The following is a 22,584-nucleotide window of genomic DNA, read 5'->3' on the forward strand; positions in this document are numbered from 1 at the left end:
CCAGTACTCAACTTACATATTGTCTAGGTTATAAAAGGTTAGTATTTTTATTCTGTCTCCCATTCACCACCAAGTATTGTGTGCTTTCCTTTATATTTAGATTGCTGTTTTTACTGCATTTGCTTTCTCTGCCTGCTATGAACATATGCAGAAATAAGTGTATGATTGCTCAAAATGTTTGTCTTTTAAAAGCTAAGGAAGTAATTTGGTATGTGCTTAAAGACTCAGCTTATTTTATTTATTTTTATTTATTTTTTTGAAATGGAGTCTCGCTTTGTCGCCCAGGCTGGAGTGCAGTGGCTGGAGTGATCTCGGCTCACTGCAACTTCCACCTCCCAGGTTCAAGCAATTCTCCTGCCTCAGCCTCCAGAGTAGCTGGGACTACAGGCGTGTGCCCCGCGCCCGGCTCATTTTTTGTATTTTTAGTAGAGATAGGGTTTCACCATGTTAGCCAGGCTGGTCTCAATCTCCTGACCTCGTGATCCACCCGCCTCGGCCTCCCAAAGTGCTGGGATTACAGGCGTGAGCCACTGTGCCCTGCCTAGCTTATTTTATTTTTTGAGACAGAGCCTCATTCTGTTGCCTAGGCTGGAGTGCAGTGGCACAACCTCGGCTCACTGCAACCTCTGCCTCCCAGGTTCAAGCAATTCTCTTGCCTCAGCCTCCCTAGTAGCTGGGATTACAGGCACTTGCCACCATGCCAGCTAATTTTTTGTACTTTTTTTAGTAGGGACGGGGTTTCACCCAGATGGCCAGGCTGGTCTCGAACTCCTGACCTCAAGTGATCCGCCCACCTCAGCCTCCGAAAGTGCTGTGATTACAGATGTGAGCTACCGCGCCCGGCCAAGACTCAGCTTATTAAACCATTTATTTACTCATTTATTCAAGAGATATTTATTGAATACTACAGTTATCATAACAGTGCTATTTATAATAGTGAAAAATTGGAAATAACCTAAATGACTTCCGAGGATTAGTAAACTAAACTACTTTATGTTCTTATAGGGAATGCTCTGTAGACGTTTAAAAAATGATACAAAAATGTTAATAACATGGAATATTTTAATTTATATTAAGTGAAAAAATATTTGTAATACAGTATATACAATATAGGCTCATTTTTGTTTAAAAACAATGAAACAAAACCAACCATATAAGAAGCTAGCAGGGAAAATGCTGGAAGCATATACATAAAATTGTTAACTTGGTAATGTGGCTATCTCAGGTTACAGTGATTTATGTTTATTTTTAATGCCCCTATATTTTCTCTATTACTCCCAAAGAATACAAGTCATGTCTAAAAGAATACATTTTTTTAAAACCTTTTTTTTTTTTTTTTTTTTTTTAATGAGATAAGGTCTCAGTGTTTTCCAGGCTGGAGTACAGTGATGCAATCTCAAGTCACTGCAACTTCTGCCTCCTAGGCTCAATCCATCCTCCCACCTCAGCCTCCCAGGTAGCTGGGCTACAGGCATGTACTACCACACGCAGCTGGTTTTTGTATTTTTAGTAGAGGTGGGGTTTCACCATTTCATCCAGGCTGAGAATACACTTTTTAAACTTAGAGATACAAAATTAGAATTGCCAGTCACATGTTTTCTTGGAATACACATGCTACAATAATGTGCAAGTACCTGATAAGAATTCAGTAAATATTTGTTGAATGAAGGAGAGAATGATTGAATAGCAGAGATTCCTAGGTCTGTGGTATTGGCACTTAAATACTTTCATAATTTAATCCAGAAACAAATCCTTAGTTCAGTTATTTCAGAAGAAAAATCATGAATTGAGCTGTCCTGCAGAAGCTAGGAAATAGCTTTAACTGGATGTTGGTTGTGCAGTGACAGATCCAGCAGAATTGAACCCTCCACTGAAGCAGCCAGGCAACAATGCTGTTTCACAGTATGCAGGATCTGAATAAAAGTGTCCTTTGTGCTTATTTGAGACTGGGGGGCGGGACTTGTGGCAATTTACGTTATTTTTCCATAATGGAAATTGAGGCAGCCTGTAATCCTGCTATCACACATGGCAACTACTTATTCAGTTTTTGGTAATTTGGTAGCAGCTGTGGACAAACAATTATTCTGCAAAAAGAGCCATGCCAGCTGCATTCTGACCCAGTTGCAAATGCTTGGGTAGACCAAACTTCCTATTCACTATCTTTCTAAACCAGGGATAGCTTCAACAACTCACCTGCTTTTTATTGATATTTGTAGCTGCTGGTAAGCGTCTACATATTTGAGAATGCACTCTCTAATGCTTTTTTATTGTTGTCACCAACCTTCACTAGGCACCTACTTCATTCAGGCACCGTGCCAGACACGGGGTTGTAAGCTGTAAGGTGTTACACAGTGTGGATAGACTGCTTTCATTTTGACAGGTGGGTCAGCATTAGATTTATTTTTAGTAGACTAAATTGCAGTGGAAAGAAAGAATCTGGTGTGGAGGCAGTTGAGAGCTGTGTTCCTTTGGTCCCCAGACTCCCCCTGAATCTGCTGTCTGGGTGTTCATTGATGTCCCCTTGCTTGCCATGTGCTTTCACAAGCTGCTGCTGCTGCCTGCGGTACCCTTTTTTTCATTATGGAGACTGACAAGCTTCTGACTGTAGACTCTGTCTTTTCCATCAGGATGCCTGCCCCATGTCCTTGCAGTTTTGTCTTCTCTGTGCTCCCTTAACCGTTAGCAAATATCACTAGAATAGGATTTGTTTTTTAAATGGCAAAAGCCTACTTACTTAACTGTATTAGTTCAGTCTTTCAGTATACACTTATATATTTTTTTAAGCTCTTATATCCCAGGGGCTTAGAAAGATCTTTCAGTAAAGAAACAGGAAATTAGGTAGGTAGGGTCGTCTATAATGAGTAAAAAAAAACCAGCCTACTTTTGACTGTGAATGTCTGTAGGGCAAGGGCAAAACGCTGACAATCTTTATTTCTATCTCTATAGTGCTGGATTATCACAAGGGACAAATTGGCCTAAATAATTATATGAACCCACTCTATTAGAAATTACCTTCACACTGTTAGATAATGGCCTGTGGTAAGAAGCAAGTCAAAACTTTTTAGAATGTAGAACTGCACTGTTCAGTATAGTAGCCACAAGCCACATATGGCCATTTAATATTAATTAAAATTAAACACTTAATTCCTTATGATCTCATGTGGTCAGTAGTCTACATGAGCAGCTACAGTTTTGGACAGCACACATTAAGAATATTTCCATCATTGCAGAAAATTCTACTGGACAGTGCTAATCCAGCACCTATAAAAGAGTTGACATATTTTAAAGCATTTGAAGTACATTCATTTAACTCTTCTCTATGGAAAGATGTTCCAGCAAGCCAAAATTCCCTGTACTTTCTTTACATTTTTTCCTTGGGTTGTGGCACCCTCTAGTGTTCTAGCAATACATAGTCTAGTGATTTGAATTGAAGAAGATTGTAGTATTTTGGAAAATTCTGTATGTGTATGCATTTTTCTAGGGAGGAGCTCTGTAGCTTTCACCCATCCCCAAGAGAGTTTATGATTCAAAAACGATTAAGAACTCTATGATAGAGGTATTTGTATGGTCAAAATTCCTAATGTGATCTGTAAACATTATTTCACCCAGTGTAAAAAAATAATAATAATAATGTAACTGTCCCTTCAACATCTCTTGCTGTCCCCGTTGTCTTTGTACGTGGAATAATAAGTTACACTTATATAGCACTCACTATATACCATGTCCCCTTAAGCCCTTTTTCAAATAGTAACTCATTTTGTCCCCAGTAATTCTATGAAGTAGATTCTGTTGTTTTCCTTCATTTGACAGATGATACAACTAAGACATAGAAAAAGTCAAATGAAACTTCTCCAGGTTGCTAGTAAGGGGCAGAGCAGGAAATGGAATGCAGTATTCTGGTTCCATAGTCTGTACCACCCTGCTGGAGAAGTGAGGATGTGTTTAAGGAGGCATGAGGTAGAATGGAGAGGAGACTCTCTAGACACTTGTACATGCTGAGTCCAGTTGTATAATAAGAAAAAAGAATGGTAACTCTAAATCGCTCTTTCCCATGCTGGAAATGATATCCATTACCCACCATTGATTTTCAGTAGGTCTGTGCAGTCCGCTAGGGAGTTAGAATGGTAGATAAAGGTCAAAGGTACCATTGCTACCACATTTTCTTTGGTTTCCAAAAACCTGATCTAGTCATCGAGTAATATGACGAATCATTTTCTGTTTGTCAATGTTATTTCTATAAAGAGACAATATAGTACTATGATGTTGATTTTGAGGTTTGCAGGAATGTTAGACTTAAAGAGTAGGTGAGATAGACTCACAAACATAAGTTTGTGTTGATGTCGCCTACTTTCCTGTCTATGCTCCCTTCTCACTTCTAAGTGTCCCATTTCTGTGTGTATGAAGCATTTTATTTTTATGTATTTATTTATTCTGAGATACAGTTTCACTTTGTCACCTAGGCTGGAGTGCAGTGGCATCATCTCGGCTCACTGCAGCCTCTGCCTTCTGGGTTCAAACGATTCTCCTGCCTCAGCCTCTGGAGTAGCTGGGACTACAGGCGTGCGCCACCACACCCAGTTAATTTTTGTATTTTTGGTAGAGACAGGGTTTCACCATGTTGGCCAGGTTGGTCTTGAACTTCTGACCTCACGTGATCCACCTGCCTCCCAAGGTGCTAGGATTACAGGCGTGAGCCACTGTGCCAGGCCTCTGAGACATTTTACACTCTATAACTTAGCATCTTTTTAATGATTTGTTAAATTTGAGATTCATCAGTGTCTGAAAGCAGAAACTCTAATTGTAATCTTGTAAAAATGGGCTCCATTTTTTACATCACTTCTTTATTGAGGGTATGAAAAGCCCAGATTGCTGCTTACCAGCACTGTATGAGTAATTTTTGATGCAGGTATGTGTTTTCTTCTTTTTGTATTAATCGGGGCCTAGAAAACCATGTGTAGCATTTCAGAGAATTTAATTCTGGGAATTGGGTGCACAGGTGTTACAAGATGAAAGAGCACAAAAGACACTGAGGTAATCCATATAGGAAGCACTACCACCCCTGGGTTTGGGGGAACGGAAGAGAAGAACCTGGAAGCTCAGAGAGGTCCTCCTGCAGCTGGTAATCTGAGCTCCGAGTGGAATGCCATTCAGCTGGTACTCAACCACCAGGAGAGAAGGGGCACAGCTGGAGTTGGGAGGTGCAACACTCCTCTTGCTTGATCAATGCTGATATTATAGCAATGAAAACAGCAAAGAAATCCCTTCTTCTCTTCCCTTCCAGTCTCCCTAGGCAAAACCTAACAGGATACTGGCAGGAAAGTCTGGAAAACATGGTTGGCAAGCTCAGCCCCAGAGGAATAGTACAACTTGGACAAGAATAGAAGACAGGGCTTGGAAGTGAGAGAGAGAGAGAGAGACAGAGAGAGAGAGAAACAGCCAGCACAGCCTTATAGGAGACTTACAGAAACTGTAACTGCCTGGGTGTAGCTTTAGTAATTAAAATGTGCAGCTGATTACCCACAATCATTTATTAAAGAGCACATTATGATAGATCTATTCATAGAGACTTTATGGACCCAAGCCCTGACTTCAGTGAGCTTATGGTATTTTGTTTTTTTTCTTTTGAGACGGAGTCTCGCCCTGTCGCCCAGGCTGGAGTACAGTGGCGCGATCTCGGCTCACTGCAACCTCCACCTCCCAGATTAAAGCGATTCTTCTGCCTCAGCCTCCCAAGTAGCTGGGATTACAGTCATGTGCCACCATGCCCAGCTAATTTTTTGTATCTTTAGTAGAGATGGGGTTTCACCATGTTGGCCCAGCTGACTCCAGACCTCATGATCTGCCCACCTCGGCCTCTCGGGATTACAGGCGCGAGCCACCACGCCCAGCGCTTACAGTATTTTCATAAAATCATCTACTCATCCCTAAGTCATTATGAAGTTGTGTGGTAAAGCTTTTTTTTTTCTTTTTTTGAGATGGAGCCTTGCTGTGTTGCCTAGGCTGGAGTGGCTCACTGCAACCTCCACCTCCCAGGTTCAAGCGATTCTCCTGCCTCAGCCTCCCGAGTAGCTGGAATTAAAGGCAAGCGGCACCACGCCTGGCTAATTGTATTTTTAGTAGAGATAGGGTTAACCAGGCTGGTCTCGAACTTCAGACCTCGTGATCCCCCATCCTTGGCCCCCCAAAGTGCTGGGATTACAGACATGAGCCACCACGCCCGCCCTAAAGCTTGCTTTTCTTAAACGTTATATAAAAGCATTAACTGGATTATTGTGTTATTAAGTTAACTGGATTATTAAAGTTAACTGGATTATTGTGTTATTAATATTAAGGAATATTTACAAAGTTAACCTGTTGGTATGAAAAATATTTGATTAGTCATACAATTTTGTTAGTTTTAGATGCCCCAAATTAGAAGTTAGTCTTACCCAAGGCAAGGCTACTTCTAAACTTGAACTGTGCTGTTCTCAGTTCTTAACGTAAGAAAGGAGCTTTATCTAGTGACAGTTTGCTCTAGCATGTCATTTAATTTTAATTTTCTTTTTTTTTTTTTTTCTTTTTTTTTGAGATGGAGTCTCGCTGTGTCGCCCAGGCTGGAGTGCAGTGGCCGGATCTCAGCTCACTGCAAGCTCCGCCTCCCGGGTTCACGCCATTCTCCTGCCTCAGCCTCCCGAGTAGCTGGGACTACAGGCGCCCGCCACCGCGGCCGGCTAGTTTTTTGTATTTTTTAGCAGAGACGGGGTTTCGCTGTGTTAGCCAGGATGGTCTCGATCTCCTGACCCCGTCATCCGCCCGTCTCGGCCTCCCAAAGTGCTGGGATTACAGGCTTGAGCCACCCCACCCGGCCATAATTTTAATTTTCAAAAGGGTGAATTTGGAAGACTACTATATCATAGCTATTTGTTTTTAAAGCTCATTTTGTTAAAAGTCAAAGTAATACATTCATATAATAAAAGATCAAATAGAAGGACTTACAATAAAAATCAATAGTCTTTTGCCATTCTTTCCCTATCCCGAGTCCCACTTTTCAGAGACAATTAACTGTTTTTTGTTTATAGTTTGTTTTGTTTATGGTATCATCAAATAGTAATGCCTCCATAACTCTAAATAATATGTCTATATCACTATTTCTTGATTTATCAAATGGGCATTATTGACTTTCTTTCTTTTTGGTTTTTTTTTTTTTTTTTTTTTTTGAGACGGAGTCTCGCTCTGTAGTCCAGGCTGGAGTGCAGTGACTTAATCTCGACTCACTGCAAGCTCCGCCTCCCGGGTTCACGCCTTTCCCCTGCCTCAGCCACCCGAGTAGCTGGGACTATAGGCGCCCACCACCACGCCCGGCTAATTTTTTTGTATTTCAGTAGAGACGGGGTTTCACGGTGTTAGCCAGGATGGTCTCTACCTCCTGACCTTGCGATCCGCCCTGCCCGCCTCGGCCTCCCAAAGTGCTAGGATAACAGGCGTGAGCCACCGCGCCGGCTTGACTTTCTTTTATGGAATATAAGGTACTTATTTTTTTGGTACTTTTTCTTTCGCTTCTGCTGTTGATAGTTACATTGTAATACCATTTCCATCTCCTCCTGATAGTGTCTCCTGACTCCATCACCATGTAAGGAATAGGATATTAATATTCTAGTCATTCTTTCACCTCTCTGCCCCTCTCCTGCCTCCAAATTTCTGTCAGCCTTATCTTTGCTTTTTCGTTGTCATGGTTCATAACTTTTACCTTCTGTTTTGTATTGTATTTCATTTTCTGTATTTTGGTCTGTAGTTGGAGTCTGGAGATGGGACTACATATACAACTATAGCTTCATTTTTTTTTTTTTTCAACTGTGGAGCCAGCCCAGTGATGTGGGAGGATATTTTTTTTCTCTCCATGTCTGATATCATCACTCATACACTCTTTGAAAGAGAATTATCCTGGGTCAAATGGATTCTTCTTTTCTTATGTTCAATTTTTACTCAGAATTAAGGCACATTTTACTTTGCTTCTATTTTCACTCTGACTTGAGCTGTGGAATTGTTTTTAATTTTTACTGCTGTGGTGAGATTTCCATCCATTACCTTAGTGTCCCCTGGAGAAGCAAACCCTATAGTTGACTTTAGGCTTCTTGAAAAAGGGTAAAATTTCTATCCTAGTTATGCAGTTTATATTCTGGATATGTCCAAGAATGTAAGTTGAGCCTGCCTAGGTTTTTTTTTTCCCCTGCATTTGGACTGTAGACGGAGGCTAGGTATCAGATTTTCCCTTAGGCAGTTCTTGTGGTTTTTCTTTTGATATGATAATACTATTGATTAGACTAATGCTTTCTTTTACATTTAGTTACACTTTGATTAGATTTCCTGGCCTGCTCTTTCTGCTTTGATTTTTAAAATACTCTACACTTAATCTCATCTATTATGTGTGGATTAGACTAAATTTAACTCCCTTGGACATTTCCTTCAATTCCAGTAGCTCCTTAGGTATTATTGACTGCAAGTACCAGGGTGCTCTGGACCAAGACAGTCTTTTTCTGTTTTCTTCCACTAACCCACCCATACTGGCCTAGAGGGACAAAAGTAGGAACTCTTCTGTACCAGATTACCCCTACCCCAACCTCTTGTAGTTTATATAATAAAGAAGGACTTCTTAATTTAATTTTTTTTTAAGAGAGAGGGTCTCACTCTGTCACTCACACAGGAGTGCAGTGGTGCGATCTTGGCTCACTGAAGCCTTGTCCTTCCAGGCTCAAGCAATCCTCTTGCCTTAGCCTCCTGAGTAGCTGGGCTATAGGCACGTGCCATCATGCCCAGCTAATATTTCATTTTTTGTAGAGACGGGGTCTCCCTACGTTGCTCAGGCTTGTCTCGAACTCCTGGATGTAAGTGATCCTCCCACCTCGGCCTCCCAAAGTGCTGGGATTACGAGTGTGAGCCGCTGTGTCTGGCCAAGAAGGATCTTTAGATGAAGGATATATTGCACCCCAGGTAATGATGCAGGGTAAGAAAGGTTTTAGTAAAATTGTTACCATGTTAAGTTATTGTTTGGGGGAATTTTTTTTCTTTTTTCTTTTTTTTTTTTTAATGAAGTATTAAACTAATCTGCTGAACACCACTGGCTCTGGGTGATATATATGCTGTTTTATTTGAATGTGGTGTTGAGTCACAGGTCATTATGTGTTGCCAGCACTTTCATCTTACTTTTTATATCAGTTCAGAGGAATCACTCTCAGGTCCATCTGCTGCCTCTTCATTTTGTGCACTGTTGTGAAATTATGCTAGGGGCCTTGGTTTCCTATAGTTTCCTTATTTTATGTCTAGGAGAACAGTATTTCAGTTGCTGGAATTAACATAGGGCTTTTTTAGATGCCTGATTCAGTCTCTTACACACAGTTAAGAAAACTATCCTCAAAGATGACTGTCTAATTTAGAAATGAAGAAATTGAGGCCCAGTGTTTGTGAGACTAGTCAAGGAATGAGTCAAGAAGGATAGGATCAGGAAGACACAGAGATTCTGGCATCATCATCATAATTAATGTCAGGCACTTATTGCTGGGCACTGTGTTCCTGACTTTATCTGGATTATCTCATTTAATCCTCATATCATCCTTTTGAGAATAGTTAGTCATTTTTTTTTCATTAAAAAAAAAAAAAAAAAAAGATAGAATTGTAGCTTAGAGGTTAAGTAACTTGTCCAGGGGTTCTGGATGTCTTGGTGATAGACTGTGCTGTTTTGTAAAATGGAGAATATTTAATATGTTTTTACCTATTGACAGTTCGCATCACTTTAGCTATCCAGGGAATCTAACTCCTCATGGAGGAATGCTAAAATGCTTCACTAAATTGATTTGGGAGAGTGGGGTCTGATGATGTCCAGCAATATGTCATATGACATATCAGTCATATCTGGCATTAACCAGCCTGCTTCCTTTCTGATTTTATGGAAACATTGTATCATTCATAAGTATCCCATTCTAGTTAAAAGAAGTCAGAAATGCCTTTGCCTTTGCTTTTCACAGAGTGTACTGAATAAAAATGGTTAGAGAGGCTGGGCGTGGTGGCTCATGCCTGTAATCCTAGCACTTTGGGAGACTGAGGTAGGTGGATCACCTGAGGTCAGGAGTTCGAGACCAGCCTGGCCAATATGGTAAAACCCCGTCTCTGCTAAAAATACAAAAATCAGCTGGGCTTGGTGGTGCACCTGTAATCTTAGTTACTTGGGAGGCTGAGGCATGAGAATTGCTTGAATTCCGCCCTGGAGGCGGAGGTTGCAGTGAGCCAAGATCACACCACTGCCCTCCAGCCTGGGCAACAGAGTGAGACTCTGTCTCAAAAAAAAAAAAAAAAAAATTGGTTAGAGAGGCCAAAGAATGGGATAGGGAGAGAGGTGGAAAGAGATGAGGCTCTAGGCAGAAATGGCAAGCCTGCGAAGCAGACAGCCCTATTGATTCATGCTGTGAACTGCATTCTGGAGCAAAGAATTGAAATCCATTATGCCAAGTGCATAGCCTGCAAATCCCTTTGAAAAGCAGTTAGGTGCCATCTAATCCCAAATCATTTAAAAATAATTTTGAACTACCCAGAATTCTAAAATGCCCTAAGCAGTTTGTCTCGAAGAACAGTGAAATGGATGGAAAAATAGCATTTTTAATGGTATCTTTCTCTCATATATATTTAATTGTGTGACTTAGTGTGTGAAATTGTTTTAGATTAGTACAAATCCGGGGGCTAGGATATATTCCCTTGGATATTCTGAAACTCACATAAAACAGGATATGGAAGGGTAGCTTATCAGGTAGCTTAAACATTCTTTTCTAATTTTGCCATAATATCAGACTTTGGAAAAAGTTGCAAGAATAGTACAAAGAATTCTTATGTACCCTTTACCCAGATTTTCCAAATGTTCATATTTTACCATGTTTTCAAAGACCTCAGAAAACTGAAAATTTGGTTATTTACATAGAAACAAATCACCTAAAGAATAAAGACATAGCAGGATTAGTTTAAGAGAGCAGTTACTCAGATGAACAAAGGATTTTAGAATCAAAAGATCTCAAGATGGAAAAAGGCTTCTATAATAGAGTAGGACAAAATAAGATAAAAATTTTACATAAATAATTACGTTCTTTTTACATGTAGCCATAGAGGTCATATTTCTATATCTATATGGTTGACATTTTTTGGTAAACTCCAGATGTGTAGTGCTATATACTGTTACATGATAGTCAAATTTTTAATGTGTGTATATGTTTGTGTGGGTTTGTATTAATACAAGTAGAGTACATTTGTATTAGTGTTACTGTACAACTAAAGCACTCAGTTTTTTAATATACATCAAAATTTGAAATATGTATGCCTTTTGGCCCAGCAATTTACTTTTAAGAGTTTATTATTCTTAAAATAATTTATTTTTAAAAATAATCATCAAATAGTATACAAAATTTTTAATAAAGATAATACAGGCTGGTTATATTATTCTACTGTAAGATTAGTCCCTTCTTTTTTTTAAATTTATTTTTATTTGTTTGTTTATTTTTTGCTCTGTCGCCCAGGCTAGAATGCAGTGGTGCATCTCAGCTCACTGTAAGCTCCACCTCCTGGGTTCACACCAATCTCCTGCCTCAGCCTCCTGAGTAGCTGGGACTACAGGCGCCCGCCACCATGCCCAGCTAATTTTTTGTATTTTTTTAGTCGAGATGGGGTTTCACCGTGCTAGCCAGGATGGTCTTGATCTCCTGACCTCGTGATCTGCCTGCCTTGGCCTCCCAAAGTGCTGGGATTACAGGCGTGAGCCACTGCGCCCGGCTAGATTAGTCACTTCTTTGCACAGAAATTACACTGGTATATAGGGTGATTTTTAAAAGTTAGTTGTAAAATATACATAACAATAAATTTACCATCATAATCATTTTTAGGCATAAGGTTCAGTAGTGTTAAGTACATTCACACTGTTGTGCAGCCAATCTCCGGAAGTCTTTATCTTGCAGAACTGAAACTCTGTTCTCCCAGCCCCTGACAACTACTAGTCTACTTTCTGTCTCTATGAATTTGACTACTCTAGGTGCCTCATATAAGTAGAATCATACAGTATTTGTTCTTTTTTGTGGCTGGCTCATTTCACTGAGCAGAATATCCTCAAGGTTGATCCATGTTGTAGCATGAGTCAGAATTTCCTTTTTTAAAAAACTGGTTTTAAATAAGACTATTTTTTGGAGCAGTTTTAAGTTTACAGCAAAATTGAGTGGAAGATACAGATAATTCCCCTATACTTCTCTCCCTTACACTTGTACAGCTCCCCCACTATCAACATCCTGCACCAGAGTGGTACATTTGGTTCCAATTGTTGAGCCCACATTGACACATTGTTGTTACCCAAAGTGCATAGTTTACATTAGGGTTCCTTCATGGTATTTTACGTTCTATGTATTTGAACAAATATATAACTCATATCCACCATTATTGTATCATATAGAGTAGTTTCACTGCCCTGAAAATCCTCTGTGCTCTGCCTGTTCATCCCTCCCTTCCCCCTAATCCTTGGTAACCTCTAATCTTTTTACCATCCCCATAGTTTTGCTTTTCCAGAAGGTTATGTGATTGGAATCATAAGTGTGTAGCCTTTTCATATTGGCTTTTTTCACTTAGCAATATGCATTTAAGCTTCTACTAGCTTGAAAGCTCATTTCTTTTTAGTGCTGAATGATATTCTATTGTCTGGATATACCACAGTTTATCCATTCACCTACAGGAGGACATTTTGGTGCTTCCAAGGTTGGGCAATTATAAATAAAATTATAAACATCCATGTGCAGGTTTTTATGTGGATGTAAGTTTTCAACTCCTTTGGGTAAATACAAAGGAGTATAATTGCTGGATTGTATGGTAAGAGTATGTTTACTTTTATAACAGACTGCCACACTGTCTTCCAAAGTGGCTGTACTATGTTGCATTCCCACCAGCAATGAATGAGAGTTCCTGTTGCTCCACATCCTCAATAGCGTTTGGTATTGTCAATCTTTCGAGTTTTCGATATTTAAATAGATGCGTGGTGATATCTTATTGTTTTAATTTGTAATTCTCCCATGACATATGATGTTGAGCATCTTTTCATATGCTTATTTACCATTTATATTTCTTCTTTGGTGAGATCTCTTCAGGTGTTTTGCCCTTTTTAAAATCGGGTTCATTTTCTTATTGTTGAGTTTTAAGAATTCCTTATTTTGGATAACAATCCTCCTGATTCATCTTTTACAAACATTTCCTCGCTGTCTATGTCCTGTCTTCTGATTCTTTTGGCAGTGTCTTTCACAGGGCAAAAGTTTCTTGTTTTAATGGAGTCCAGCTTATCAATTTTTTGCTTTTATGGATTGTGCCTTTGGCATTGTATCTTAAAAGTCATTGCCATACCCAAGGTCAACTAGATTTTCTCCTATGTTATCTTATAGGACTTTTATGGTTTTGCATTTTACATTTAGGTTTATGATCCATTTTGTATTAGTTCTTGTGAAGGGTGTAAGGTTTGTGTCTAGATTTCTTTTTTTTTTTTTTTTTTTTGGTGCGTGATTGTTCACTTGTTCCAGCACCATTCATTGAAAAGACTAATTTTGCCAAACTAATGTATTGCCTTTGCTCCTTTCTCAGAGATCAACTGGCTGTATTTATGTGGGTCTATTTCTGGACTCTCCCTTCTGTTACATTGGTCTGTTTCTCTGTTGTTTCGCCAATACCAGACTGTCTTGATTACTGTAGGTTTATGGTAAGTCTTAAAGTTGTGTGGTATCAGTCTTCTGATTTTGTTCTTTCAATATTTTTTTTTGGCTGTTCTGGGTCTCTTGCTTCTCCATGTAAACTTTAGTGTCAGTTTGTTGATATCCACAAAATAACTTGCTGGGATTTTGATTGGGACAATGTTGAATCTAGAGATCAGGTTGGAAGAACTGACATCTTGACGGTATTGTGTCTTTCTATCCATGAACATGGAATATCTCTATTTAGTTTTTATTTGATTACTTTCATCAGAGTTTTGTATTTGTTTTCATATACATCTTGTACATATTTTGTTAGATTTATACCTTACTCAGTATTTCACTTTTTGGTGGTACAAATGTAAATGGTATTGTGTTTTTAATTTAATTTCAGATTCCACTTATTCATTTCTAGTATATAGGAAAACAATTAACCTTGTCCCTGCAACCTTGCTGTAATCACTTACTAGTTCCAGGAGTTTTTTTTATTGATTATTTTGGATTTTCTACATCAACAATCATGTCATCTATGAAGAAAGACAGTTCTATTTCTTCCTTCCCAATCAGGGTACCCTTTATTTCTTTTTTAAAAATCTTATTGCATTGGTTAGGACTTCTAGTACAATGTTAAAAAGAAGTGGTGAGAGGCGATTTCCTTGTCTTCTTCCTGACCTTTTTTTTTGAGACAGAGTCCCGCCGTTGCTGTGTCACCCAGGCTGGAGTGTAGTGGCGTAATCTCAGCTCACTGCAACCTCTACCTCCTAGGTTCAAGCAATTCTCCTGCCTCAGCCTCCTAAGTAGCTAGGATTACAGATGTGTACCACCACGCCTGGCTAATTTTTATATTTTTAGTACAGACAGCGTTTTTCCATGTTGGCCAGGCTGGTCCCAAACTCCTTACTTCAGGTGATCCACCTCCCTTGGCCTCCCAAAGTGCTAGGATTACAGGTGTGAGCCACCGCACCCAGCCTTCTTCGTAATCTTAATGGGAAAGCTTCTAGTTTTTCACAATAAAGTATGATGTTAATAGTAGGTTTTTTGTAGCTGTTCTTTATCAGGTTGAGGAAACTCCCCTCTTTCTAATTAGCGTTTTCTTCCTTTTTAAGACTGAGTAATAGGTGGTACGTGTATACCACTTTTTTTTTTACCCATGCATTCATCAATGGTCACTTGGGTTGCTTCCGTGTTTTGGCTGTTGTGAATAAAGCTGCTATGAACATGGGTGTACAGATGTCTATTCAAGATCGTACTTTCAGTTTCTTCTGGGTATATATATCCAGAAGTGGAATAGCTGGATCATGTGGTAGTTCTATTTTTGATTTTTTTTGAGAACTAATATGTAAAATTTTATATACAAGGACAAATTTTATACTGCATTGATGTTTATTTTATAACAGCAAAAACTTGGAAGCATATTTGATCAGCAGGTGACTGGTTATATAAATTATGACACATGGATATAATAAAGTATTATGCAGCTCTTTGAAAAAGATATGGTAGGCCGGGCGCGGTGGCTCAAGCCTGTAATCCCAGCACTTTGGGAGGCCGAGATGGGCGGATCACGAGGTCAAGAGATCGAGACCATCCTGGCTGACACGGTGAAACCCCGTCTCTACTAAAAAATACAAAAAAACTAGCCGGGCGAGGTGGCGGGCGCCTGTAGTCCCAGCTACTCTGGAGGCTGAGGCAGGAGAATGGCGTGAACCCGGGAGGCGGAGCTTGCAGTGAGCCAAGATCACGCCACTGCACTCCAGCCTGGGCGGCAGAGCGAGACTCTGTCTCAAAAAAAAAAAAAAAAAGAAAAAGATATGGTAGATCTGTATGTTTTGACATGCAACAATGTCCAGATATATTGTAATATGAAAAAGACAGTATGTATAATATGAACCTGTTTTTATTTTAAATCTATGTATGTATGCTCCGAATTTATTTTTCAAAAATAATGAACTTCTGGGGTGGGGAGGAGTGGAGATTATAAGTGTGATAGAAGAGCCAACTTTTAACTTTACTGCCTTATAAATTACTGTATCATTTTGGGGTTTAAAGGAAGCACAGTTTTTTGTTTTTTTGAGGGGCAGGGGGTTTGTTTGTTTATTTGTTTTTGAGACCGAGTCTTGCTCTGTCGCCCAGGCTGGAGTACAATGGCACAACCTTGGCTCACTGCAACCTCTACTTCCCGGGTTCAAGCACTTCTCCTGCCTCAGCCTCCCAAGTAGCTGGGATTACAGGCGCCCGCCACCACGTCCGGCTAATTTTTTTGTATTTTTAATAGAGACAGGGTTTTGCCATGTTGGCCAGGCTGGTCTCGAACTCCTGACCTCAGGTGATCCACCTGCCTGGGCCTCTCAAAGTGCTGGGACTACAGGCACGTGCTGCCATGCCCTCAAGAAGCAGTTTTATAAGCAGAAAGACCAATTTGAATTTTTGGGAAAAAAGTTGACTCTCACTTGTCTTTGACATACAGAGAAAATGTTAAGCATTTCACTTATTTACTAAGTGTTTTTATGTCCACAAGGTCAAATGCTAGTCACTGAGGTATCTTGAGTATCTTTTTATTGTTATATTTGAATGTCTTTTTATTATTAAGGGTATCTGTTGTTTTGTGATCTGAGGTATAAAATTAGTACAGCGAATTTCCATCAAAATGGTTTCACATAAGGAACACCACTCTGTCATTTTTGTGTCACATTTGAGTGGTGCTTCCCATTTGCTATGACTTGGTATGGCATGGTAAGTAGCGAAATTGGAAGTTTGTCAAGGTTCCTCTGATCTTGAAGAAAATATCTCTTAGTTTAAGCATTGTGTTATATTACACACTGAATCCTGTTCTTTTTCTTTTTTGTCTGACAGTAGAACTTCATGGAGGAACACGGAGTGACCCAAACTGAACATATGGCTACCATAGAAGCACATGCAGTGGCCCAGCAAGTGCAGCAGGTCCATGTGGCTACTTACACCGAGCACAGTATGCTGAGTGCTGATGAAGACTCGCCTTCTTCTCCTGAGGACACCTCTTACGATGACTCAGATATACTCAACTCCACAGCAGCTGATGAGGTGACAGCTCATCTGGCTGCTGCAGGTAATGTTGTTTGGATTAGAAGCTCTTCTTTAATTTTTATTTATTTATTTATTTATTTATTTATTTATTTATTTTGGAGACAGTGTCTTGCTCTGTTGCCCAGGCTGGAGTGCAGCGGCACAATCACAATTCACTGCAGCCTTGATCTTCCGGGTTCAAGTCATCGCAGTCAGCCTCCAGAGTCGCTGGGACTGCTGATGCGTACCACCACATCTGGCTCATTTTTGTATATTTTGTAGAGACAGAAATCTCACTGTGTTATGCAGACTGGCCTCAAACTCCTGGGCTCAAGCGATCCTACTGCCTCGGCCTCCTAAATTACTCAGATTACAGGTGTGAGTTACCATGCCTGGCCTTTATCACAACTTTTTTAAGCCTTGCAGTTATAACTTGAGCCTGTGTTGTACTGAGGCTTGAGGTCCAGAATCACTTACTATCAGTGTTATGACTTTGGTTTTATTTTTTCATCTATTCTGCCTGTGTTTTGGCTTTAAACTGAAGCATTTATTCCAATTACATTAAACAGAATCACTGACACATATTTAGATTTAAATTTACCTTCTTTTCTATATGCTTTCTCTTTGCCCTACCTGTTCTGTTTACTTTTCTCTTGGCGTTTTCTTTTGTAGTGATTGAAAATTTTCTATTTTTTCATTTCTTTTCTTGTTAGTTTGAAAGTTATAAGCTTTTACTATTATCAATACCTGTAGAAATTATAGCATACATCCTTTATTTATCAATGTCTTATGTTGACTAGGCTCAGTGGCTCACACCTGTAATCCCAGCACTTTGGGAGGCCAAGGTGGGAGGATCACTTTAGCCCAGGAGTTTGAGACCAGCCTGGGCAATGTAGTGCGATCCCATCTCTACCAAAAAAAAAAATTAGCTGGGTGTGGTGATGTGCTCCCTAGTCCCAACTACTTAGGAGGCTGTGGTGGGATGACTGATCGCTTGAGCCCAGGTGTTTGAGGGTGCAGTGAGCTATGATTACACCACTGCACTACAGCCTGAGTAACAGAGTGAGAGCCTTGTGTCCAGTTGAAAAAAAAGGAAAAGCAAAAAGTTGTATGTACTTGAAACTTTTAACCTCTCTACAGGGATAATACAAATTTCTTAGAACACTTGCATTTCATGCACCCATCCTATATGCTATTATTGTCATTTGGTATACAGTTGGCTCTCTTTACTGTGGATTCCACATCTGTATATTCAACCAATTTTGAATCAAAAGTATTAGGAAAAAAAATTAAAAGTAACAATATAACAATTAAAAATAATACAAATAAAAGGCCAATATAATATAACAACTATTTATATAGTATTTTACATTGTATTAGGTATTATAATATTAGCATTAGTAACCTAGAGATGGTACAGAAGGACGTGCATAGGTTATGTGCAAATGCTACATCATTTTATTTCAGGGACTTGAGCATCTGCACATCAAGGTGCTGGAACCAATTTCACGAGAGTTTGAAGGGACAACTGTATTTTAAACACCACAAGACAATTTTTTTTTTTTTTTTTGAGATGGAGTCTCACTCTGTCACCCAGGCTGGAGGGCAATGGCACAATCTTGGCTCACTGCAACCTCTGCCTCCTGGGTTGGAGCAACTCTCCTGTCTCAGCCTCCCGAGTAGCTGGGATTACAGGTGTGTGCCACCATGCCCAGCTAATTTTTGTGTTTTTAGTAGAGATGGGGTTTCACCCTGTTGGCCAGGCGGGTCTTGAACTCCTGACCTCAGGTGATCCACCCACCTTGGCCTCCCAGAGTGCTGGGATTATAGGCGTGAGCCACCGCATCTAGCCAACAATATTTTTATTTAATAAATAATATTCATTTTTTTTTCCTGCATCTCTAACTGGTCTCCTGAGATGGTTTTTCTTCCGCCTAAAAACACCATTTAGTATTTGCATTAGCATGGACCTGCTAGTAGCAAGTTCTATTTTTGCTTGTCTATGAATGTTTTTACTTAAACTTCAACCTTGAAGGATGTTTTCACTGAGTATGGAATTCTAGCTTGGTGGTTATTCTTTCCTCATGTTGAAAGGTACTGTTCTGCTGTCTTCTGGATTCCATTGTTGCTATTGAGAATTCAGCTATTTCATTCTAACTGCTAGTCTTTCAAAGATTATCTCCCACATAGCCTGCCCCCTCTCCCCACCCAACTGATTTTTCTCTTTAGTTTTTGTGATGTATTTGGCTCTGATTTCCATTTATTTATTCTGTTTAGGATTTTTTTGTACATCTTGACTATGTGGACCAATGTCATCAATTCTGGGACATTTTAGCCACTAGATTTTGCTTCTGCTGCATTCCATCTCTTTTCATTCCATGGCTCCAGTTACTTATGTTAGTCTTCCTCACTTGTATGTCTGTTACTATCTGTTCTGTATGTATCATCTTTCTGTGTAGTTTCTTCTGTCTTTCAACTTGTGATTTTCTTCTTTAGCTATTGTATTAGTCCGTTTTCACGCTGCTGATAAGAGATACCCATGACTGGGAAGAAAGAGGTTTTAATGGACTTACAGTTCCACCTGGCTGGGGAGGCCTCACAATCATGGTGGAAGGCAAGGAAGAGCAAGTCACGTCTTGCATGAATGGCAGCAGGCAAAAAGAGAGAGAGCTTGTGCAGGGGAACTCCTCCTTTTAAAACCATCAGATCTTGTGAGACTTATTCACTATCACAAGAACAGCATGGGAAAGATCTGCCCCCATGATTCAATTACCTCCCACCGGGTCCTTCCCACAACATGTGGGAATTATGGGAGTATAATTCAAGATGAGATTTGAGTGGGGACATAGAGCCAAACCATATCATTCCGCCCTGGCCCCTCCTAAATTTCATGTCCTCACATTTCGAAACCAATCATGCCTTCCCAACAGTCCCCCAGAGTCTTAACTTATTTCAGCATTAACTTAAAAGTCCACAGTCTAAAGTCTCATCTGAGACAAGACAAGTCCCTTCTGCCTATGAGCCTGTAAAATCAAACGCAAGTTAGTTACTTCCTAGATGGCAGTGGGGGTACAGGGATTGGACAAATACAGCCATTTCAAATGGGAGAAATTGGCCAAACAAAAGGGCTACAGGCCCCATGCAAGTCCAGAATCCAGCAGGGCAGTCAAATCTTAAAGCTCCAAAATGATCTCCTTTGATTCCATGTCTCACATCCAGGTCATGCTGATGCAAGAGGTGGGGTCCCATGGTCTTGGACAGCTCTGACCCCTGTAGCTTTGCAGGATACAGCCTCCCTCTCAACTACTTTCATGGGCTGGTGTTGAGTGTGTGTGGCTTTTCCAGGCAAACAATGCAAGCTGTCGGTGGATCTACCGTTCTGGGAGCTGGAGGACAGTGGCCCTCTTCTCACAGCTCCACTAGGCAGCGCTCCAGAAGGGACTCTGTGTGGGGTCTCCAACCCAACCCCACATTTCCCTTTCACACTGCCCAAGCAGAGGTTCTCCATGAGGGCCCCACCCCTGCAGCAAACTTCTGCCCTGCATATCCAGGCATTTTCATACATCTCTGAAATCCAGGCATAGGTTCCTAAACTCCAGTCCTTGACTTCTGTACACTTGCAGGCTCAACACCTTTGTGAAAGCTGCCAAGACTTGGGGCTTGCAGCCCCTGAAGCCATGGCCCGAGCTCTGTGTTGGCCCCTTTCAGCCACAGCTGAGCAGCTAGGATGCAAGGCACCAAGCCCCTAGGCTGCACACAGCACAGGGACCCTGGGCCCAGCCCTTGAAACCTCCTAGGTATCCAGGCCTGTGATGGGAGGGGCTGCCATGAAGACCTCTGACATGCTCTGGAAACATTTTTTCCATTGTCTTGGGGATTAACATTCATCTCCTTGTTACTTATGCAAATTTCTGCATCCAGCTTGAATTTCTCTTCAGAAAATGGGATTTTCTTTTCTATGGCATTGTCAGGCTGCAAATTTTCTGAGCTTTCATGTTTTCCTTCCCTTATAAAACTGAATGCCTTTAACAGCACCCAAGTCACCTCTTGAATGCTTTGCTGCTTAGAAATTTCTTCTGCCAGATACCCTAAATTGTCTTTCTCAAGTTCAAAGTTCCACAAATCTCTAGGGCAGGGGCAAAATGCCACCAGTCTCTTTGCTGAAAATAACAAGAGTCACCTTTGTTCCAGTTCCCAACAAGTTTCTCATTTCCACCTGAGACCACATCAACCTGGACTTTATTGTCCATATCACTATCAGGATTTTGGGCAAAGCCATTCAGCAAGTCTCTAGGAAGTTCCAAACTTTCCCACATTTTCCTGTCTTATACTGAGCCCTCCAAACTGTTTGAACCCCTGCCTGTCCCAAAGTTGCTTCCACATTTTTAGGTATCTTTTCAGCAGCACCCCATTCCTAGCACCAATTTACTGTATTAGTCTATTTTCACACTGCTGATAAAGACATACTCAAGACTGGGACGAAAAAGAGGTTTCAGTGGACTCACAGATCCATGTGGCTGGGGAGGCCTCACAATCATGGCAGAAGGCAAGGAGGAGCAAGTCATGTCTTACACGGATAACAGCAGGCAAAGAGTGAGATAGCTTGTGCAGGGGAATTCCTCTTTTTTAAACCCCCAGATCTCATGAGACTCACTATCACAAGAACAGCACTGGAAAGACCTGCCCTCCTGATTCAGTTACCTCCCACCAGCTTCCTCCCACAACATGCGGGAATGATGAGAGTACAATTCAAGATGAGATTTGGGTGGGGACACAGCCAAACCATATCAGCAGTGTTTAAGGTGCCTTTTTTATGTTCTCTTTTCTTTGTTTTTTCTTTATTTATTAAGGTGCTTTTAAATCTGTTCATTGCCTTATTAATTTTGGTAATTGTTAGTAGTTTAACCAAAACTAACCATTTTTTTTCCCTCCAGTTTTAGAATTTCTAGTGTTTGTGTGTGTGTGTGTGTGTGTGTGTGTGTTTCCTCCCAGATTTTCACTGAACAGTTTCCAATAGTGGAAAAACATTTCTTTTAAGCAAATAATTTTATAATTTACCTGGTAATTCTCTCAAGTCCCAATGAGTCTGTTTCTGTTACATGTTGTTAATGTCGTTTCTTGTTCACGTTGGCTGTTTTCTTGGTGTACTGTTATATTTCAATGAATGCTGGATGCTGTGTTTGGAAAATTATTTCTAGAAATAATTTGGGGTCTAGTATAATGTTATCTTCCTCTAGAGAGGATTTTTGTTTGCTTCTGCCAGATGCCTGAGGGCACTAGCAATCCTGGATCATCTTAATCCAATTTAAGGTTTTGAGATTTTCTGGGCTACTAAATTACTTAAAGCTGGGCTACATTTTATATCATTCACTCTCCTATTTACATTGAACTTTTAGCACCATGGTGAAAAGACTTCATATAAACCATGCCTGAATGGGTATGATATTAGATATTGATCTTAGAAGGTATTTAGAAAAGCTGGACAAGAAATTAATGAAGAAGAATGGCCAAAATACTACATGTTTTGAATATATGCTGTATTTAAGAAGAGGAAGACAGATGCAATGACGAACACCCTTATTACTGTCAGTTACTGTCCACTGTGTATTTCTGGAGTGGTGAATTTAAAAATAAGTCTTAGTGGCAAAACACATGAAATGTTTGTAAAGTATGTTTTGTGAAATGCTCATGTGTTCCAGCAGAGGGCATCTTAACATCATGAATCCAGGTCCACTGCTTTTCTATGAAGGAAGATGCTTTTGAGACGTGGCTTTGCTGTATTACTGTACCGCTTTGTCATAGTGTTAAGACCAGGAAAAGA

General features: G+C 40.2%; 1 protein-coding gene across 3 annotated transcripts in view; it reads left to right on the plus strand.

The window, feature by feature from the left end:
• Positions 1 to 288: 288 nt before the first annotated feature.
• The window catches only part of NRF1 (nuclear respiratory factor 1), a 119,489-nt gene continuing 97,193 nt past the window's right edge, over positions 289 to 22,584 (plus strand). The window contains exons 1-2 of one of the 3 annotated variants that reach the window (XM_025381000.1): positions 289 to 387; positions 16,575 to 16,806. In XM_025381000.1, coding sequence (XP_025236785.1) covers positions 16,584 to 16,806 — 223 coding nt within the window. In that variant the 5' untranslated portion in view covers positions 289 to 387; positions 16,575 to 16,583. Of the gene's footprint in view, positions 388 to 16,567; positions 16,807 to 22,584 lie in introns of those variants that run through there. The other 2 variants (XM_025381001.1, XM_025381002.1) reach the window with 2 other exon arrangements.

The sequence above is a fragment of the Theropithecus gelada genome, chromosome 3 (genome assembly GCF_003255815.1).
Source record: "Theropithecus gelada isolate Dixy chromosome 3, Tgel_1.0, whole genome shotgun sequence".
NCBI lineage: Eukaryota > Metazoa > Chordata > Mammalia > Primates > Cercopithecidae > Theropithecus > Theropithecus gelada.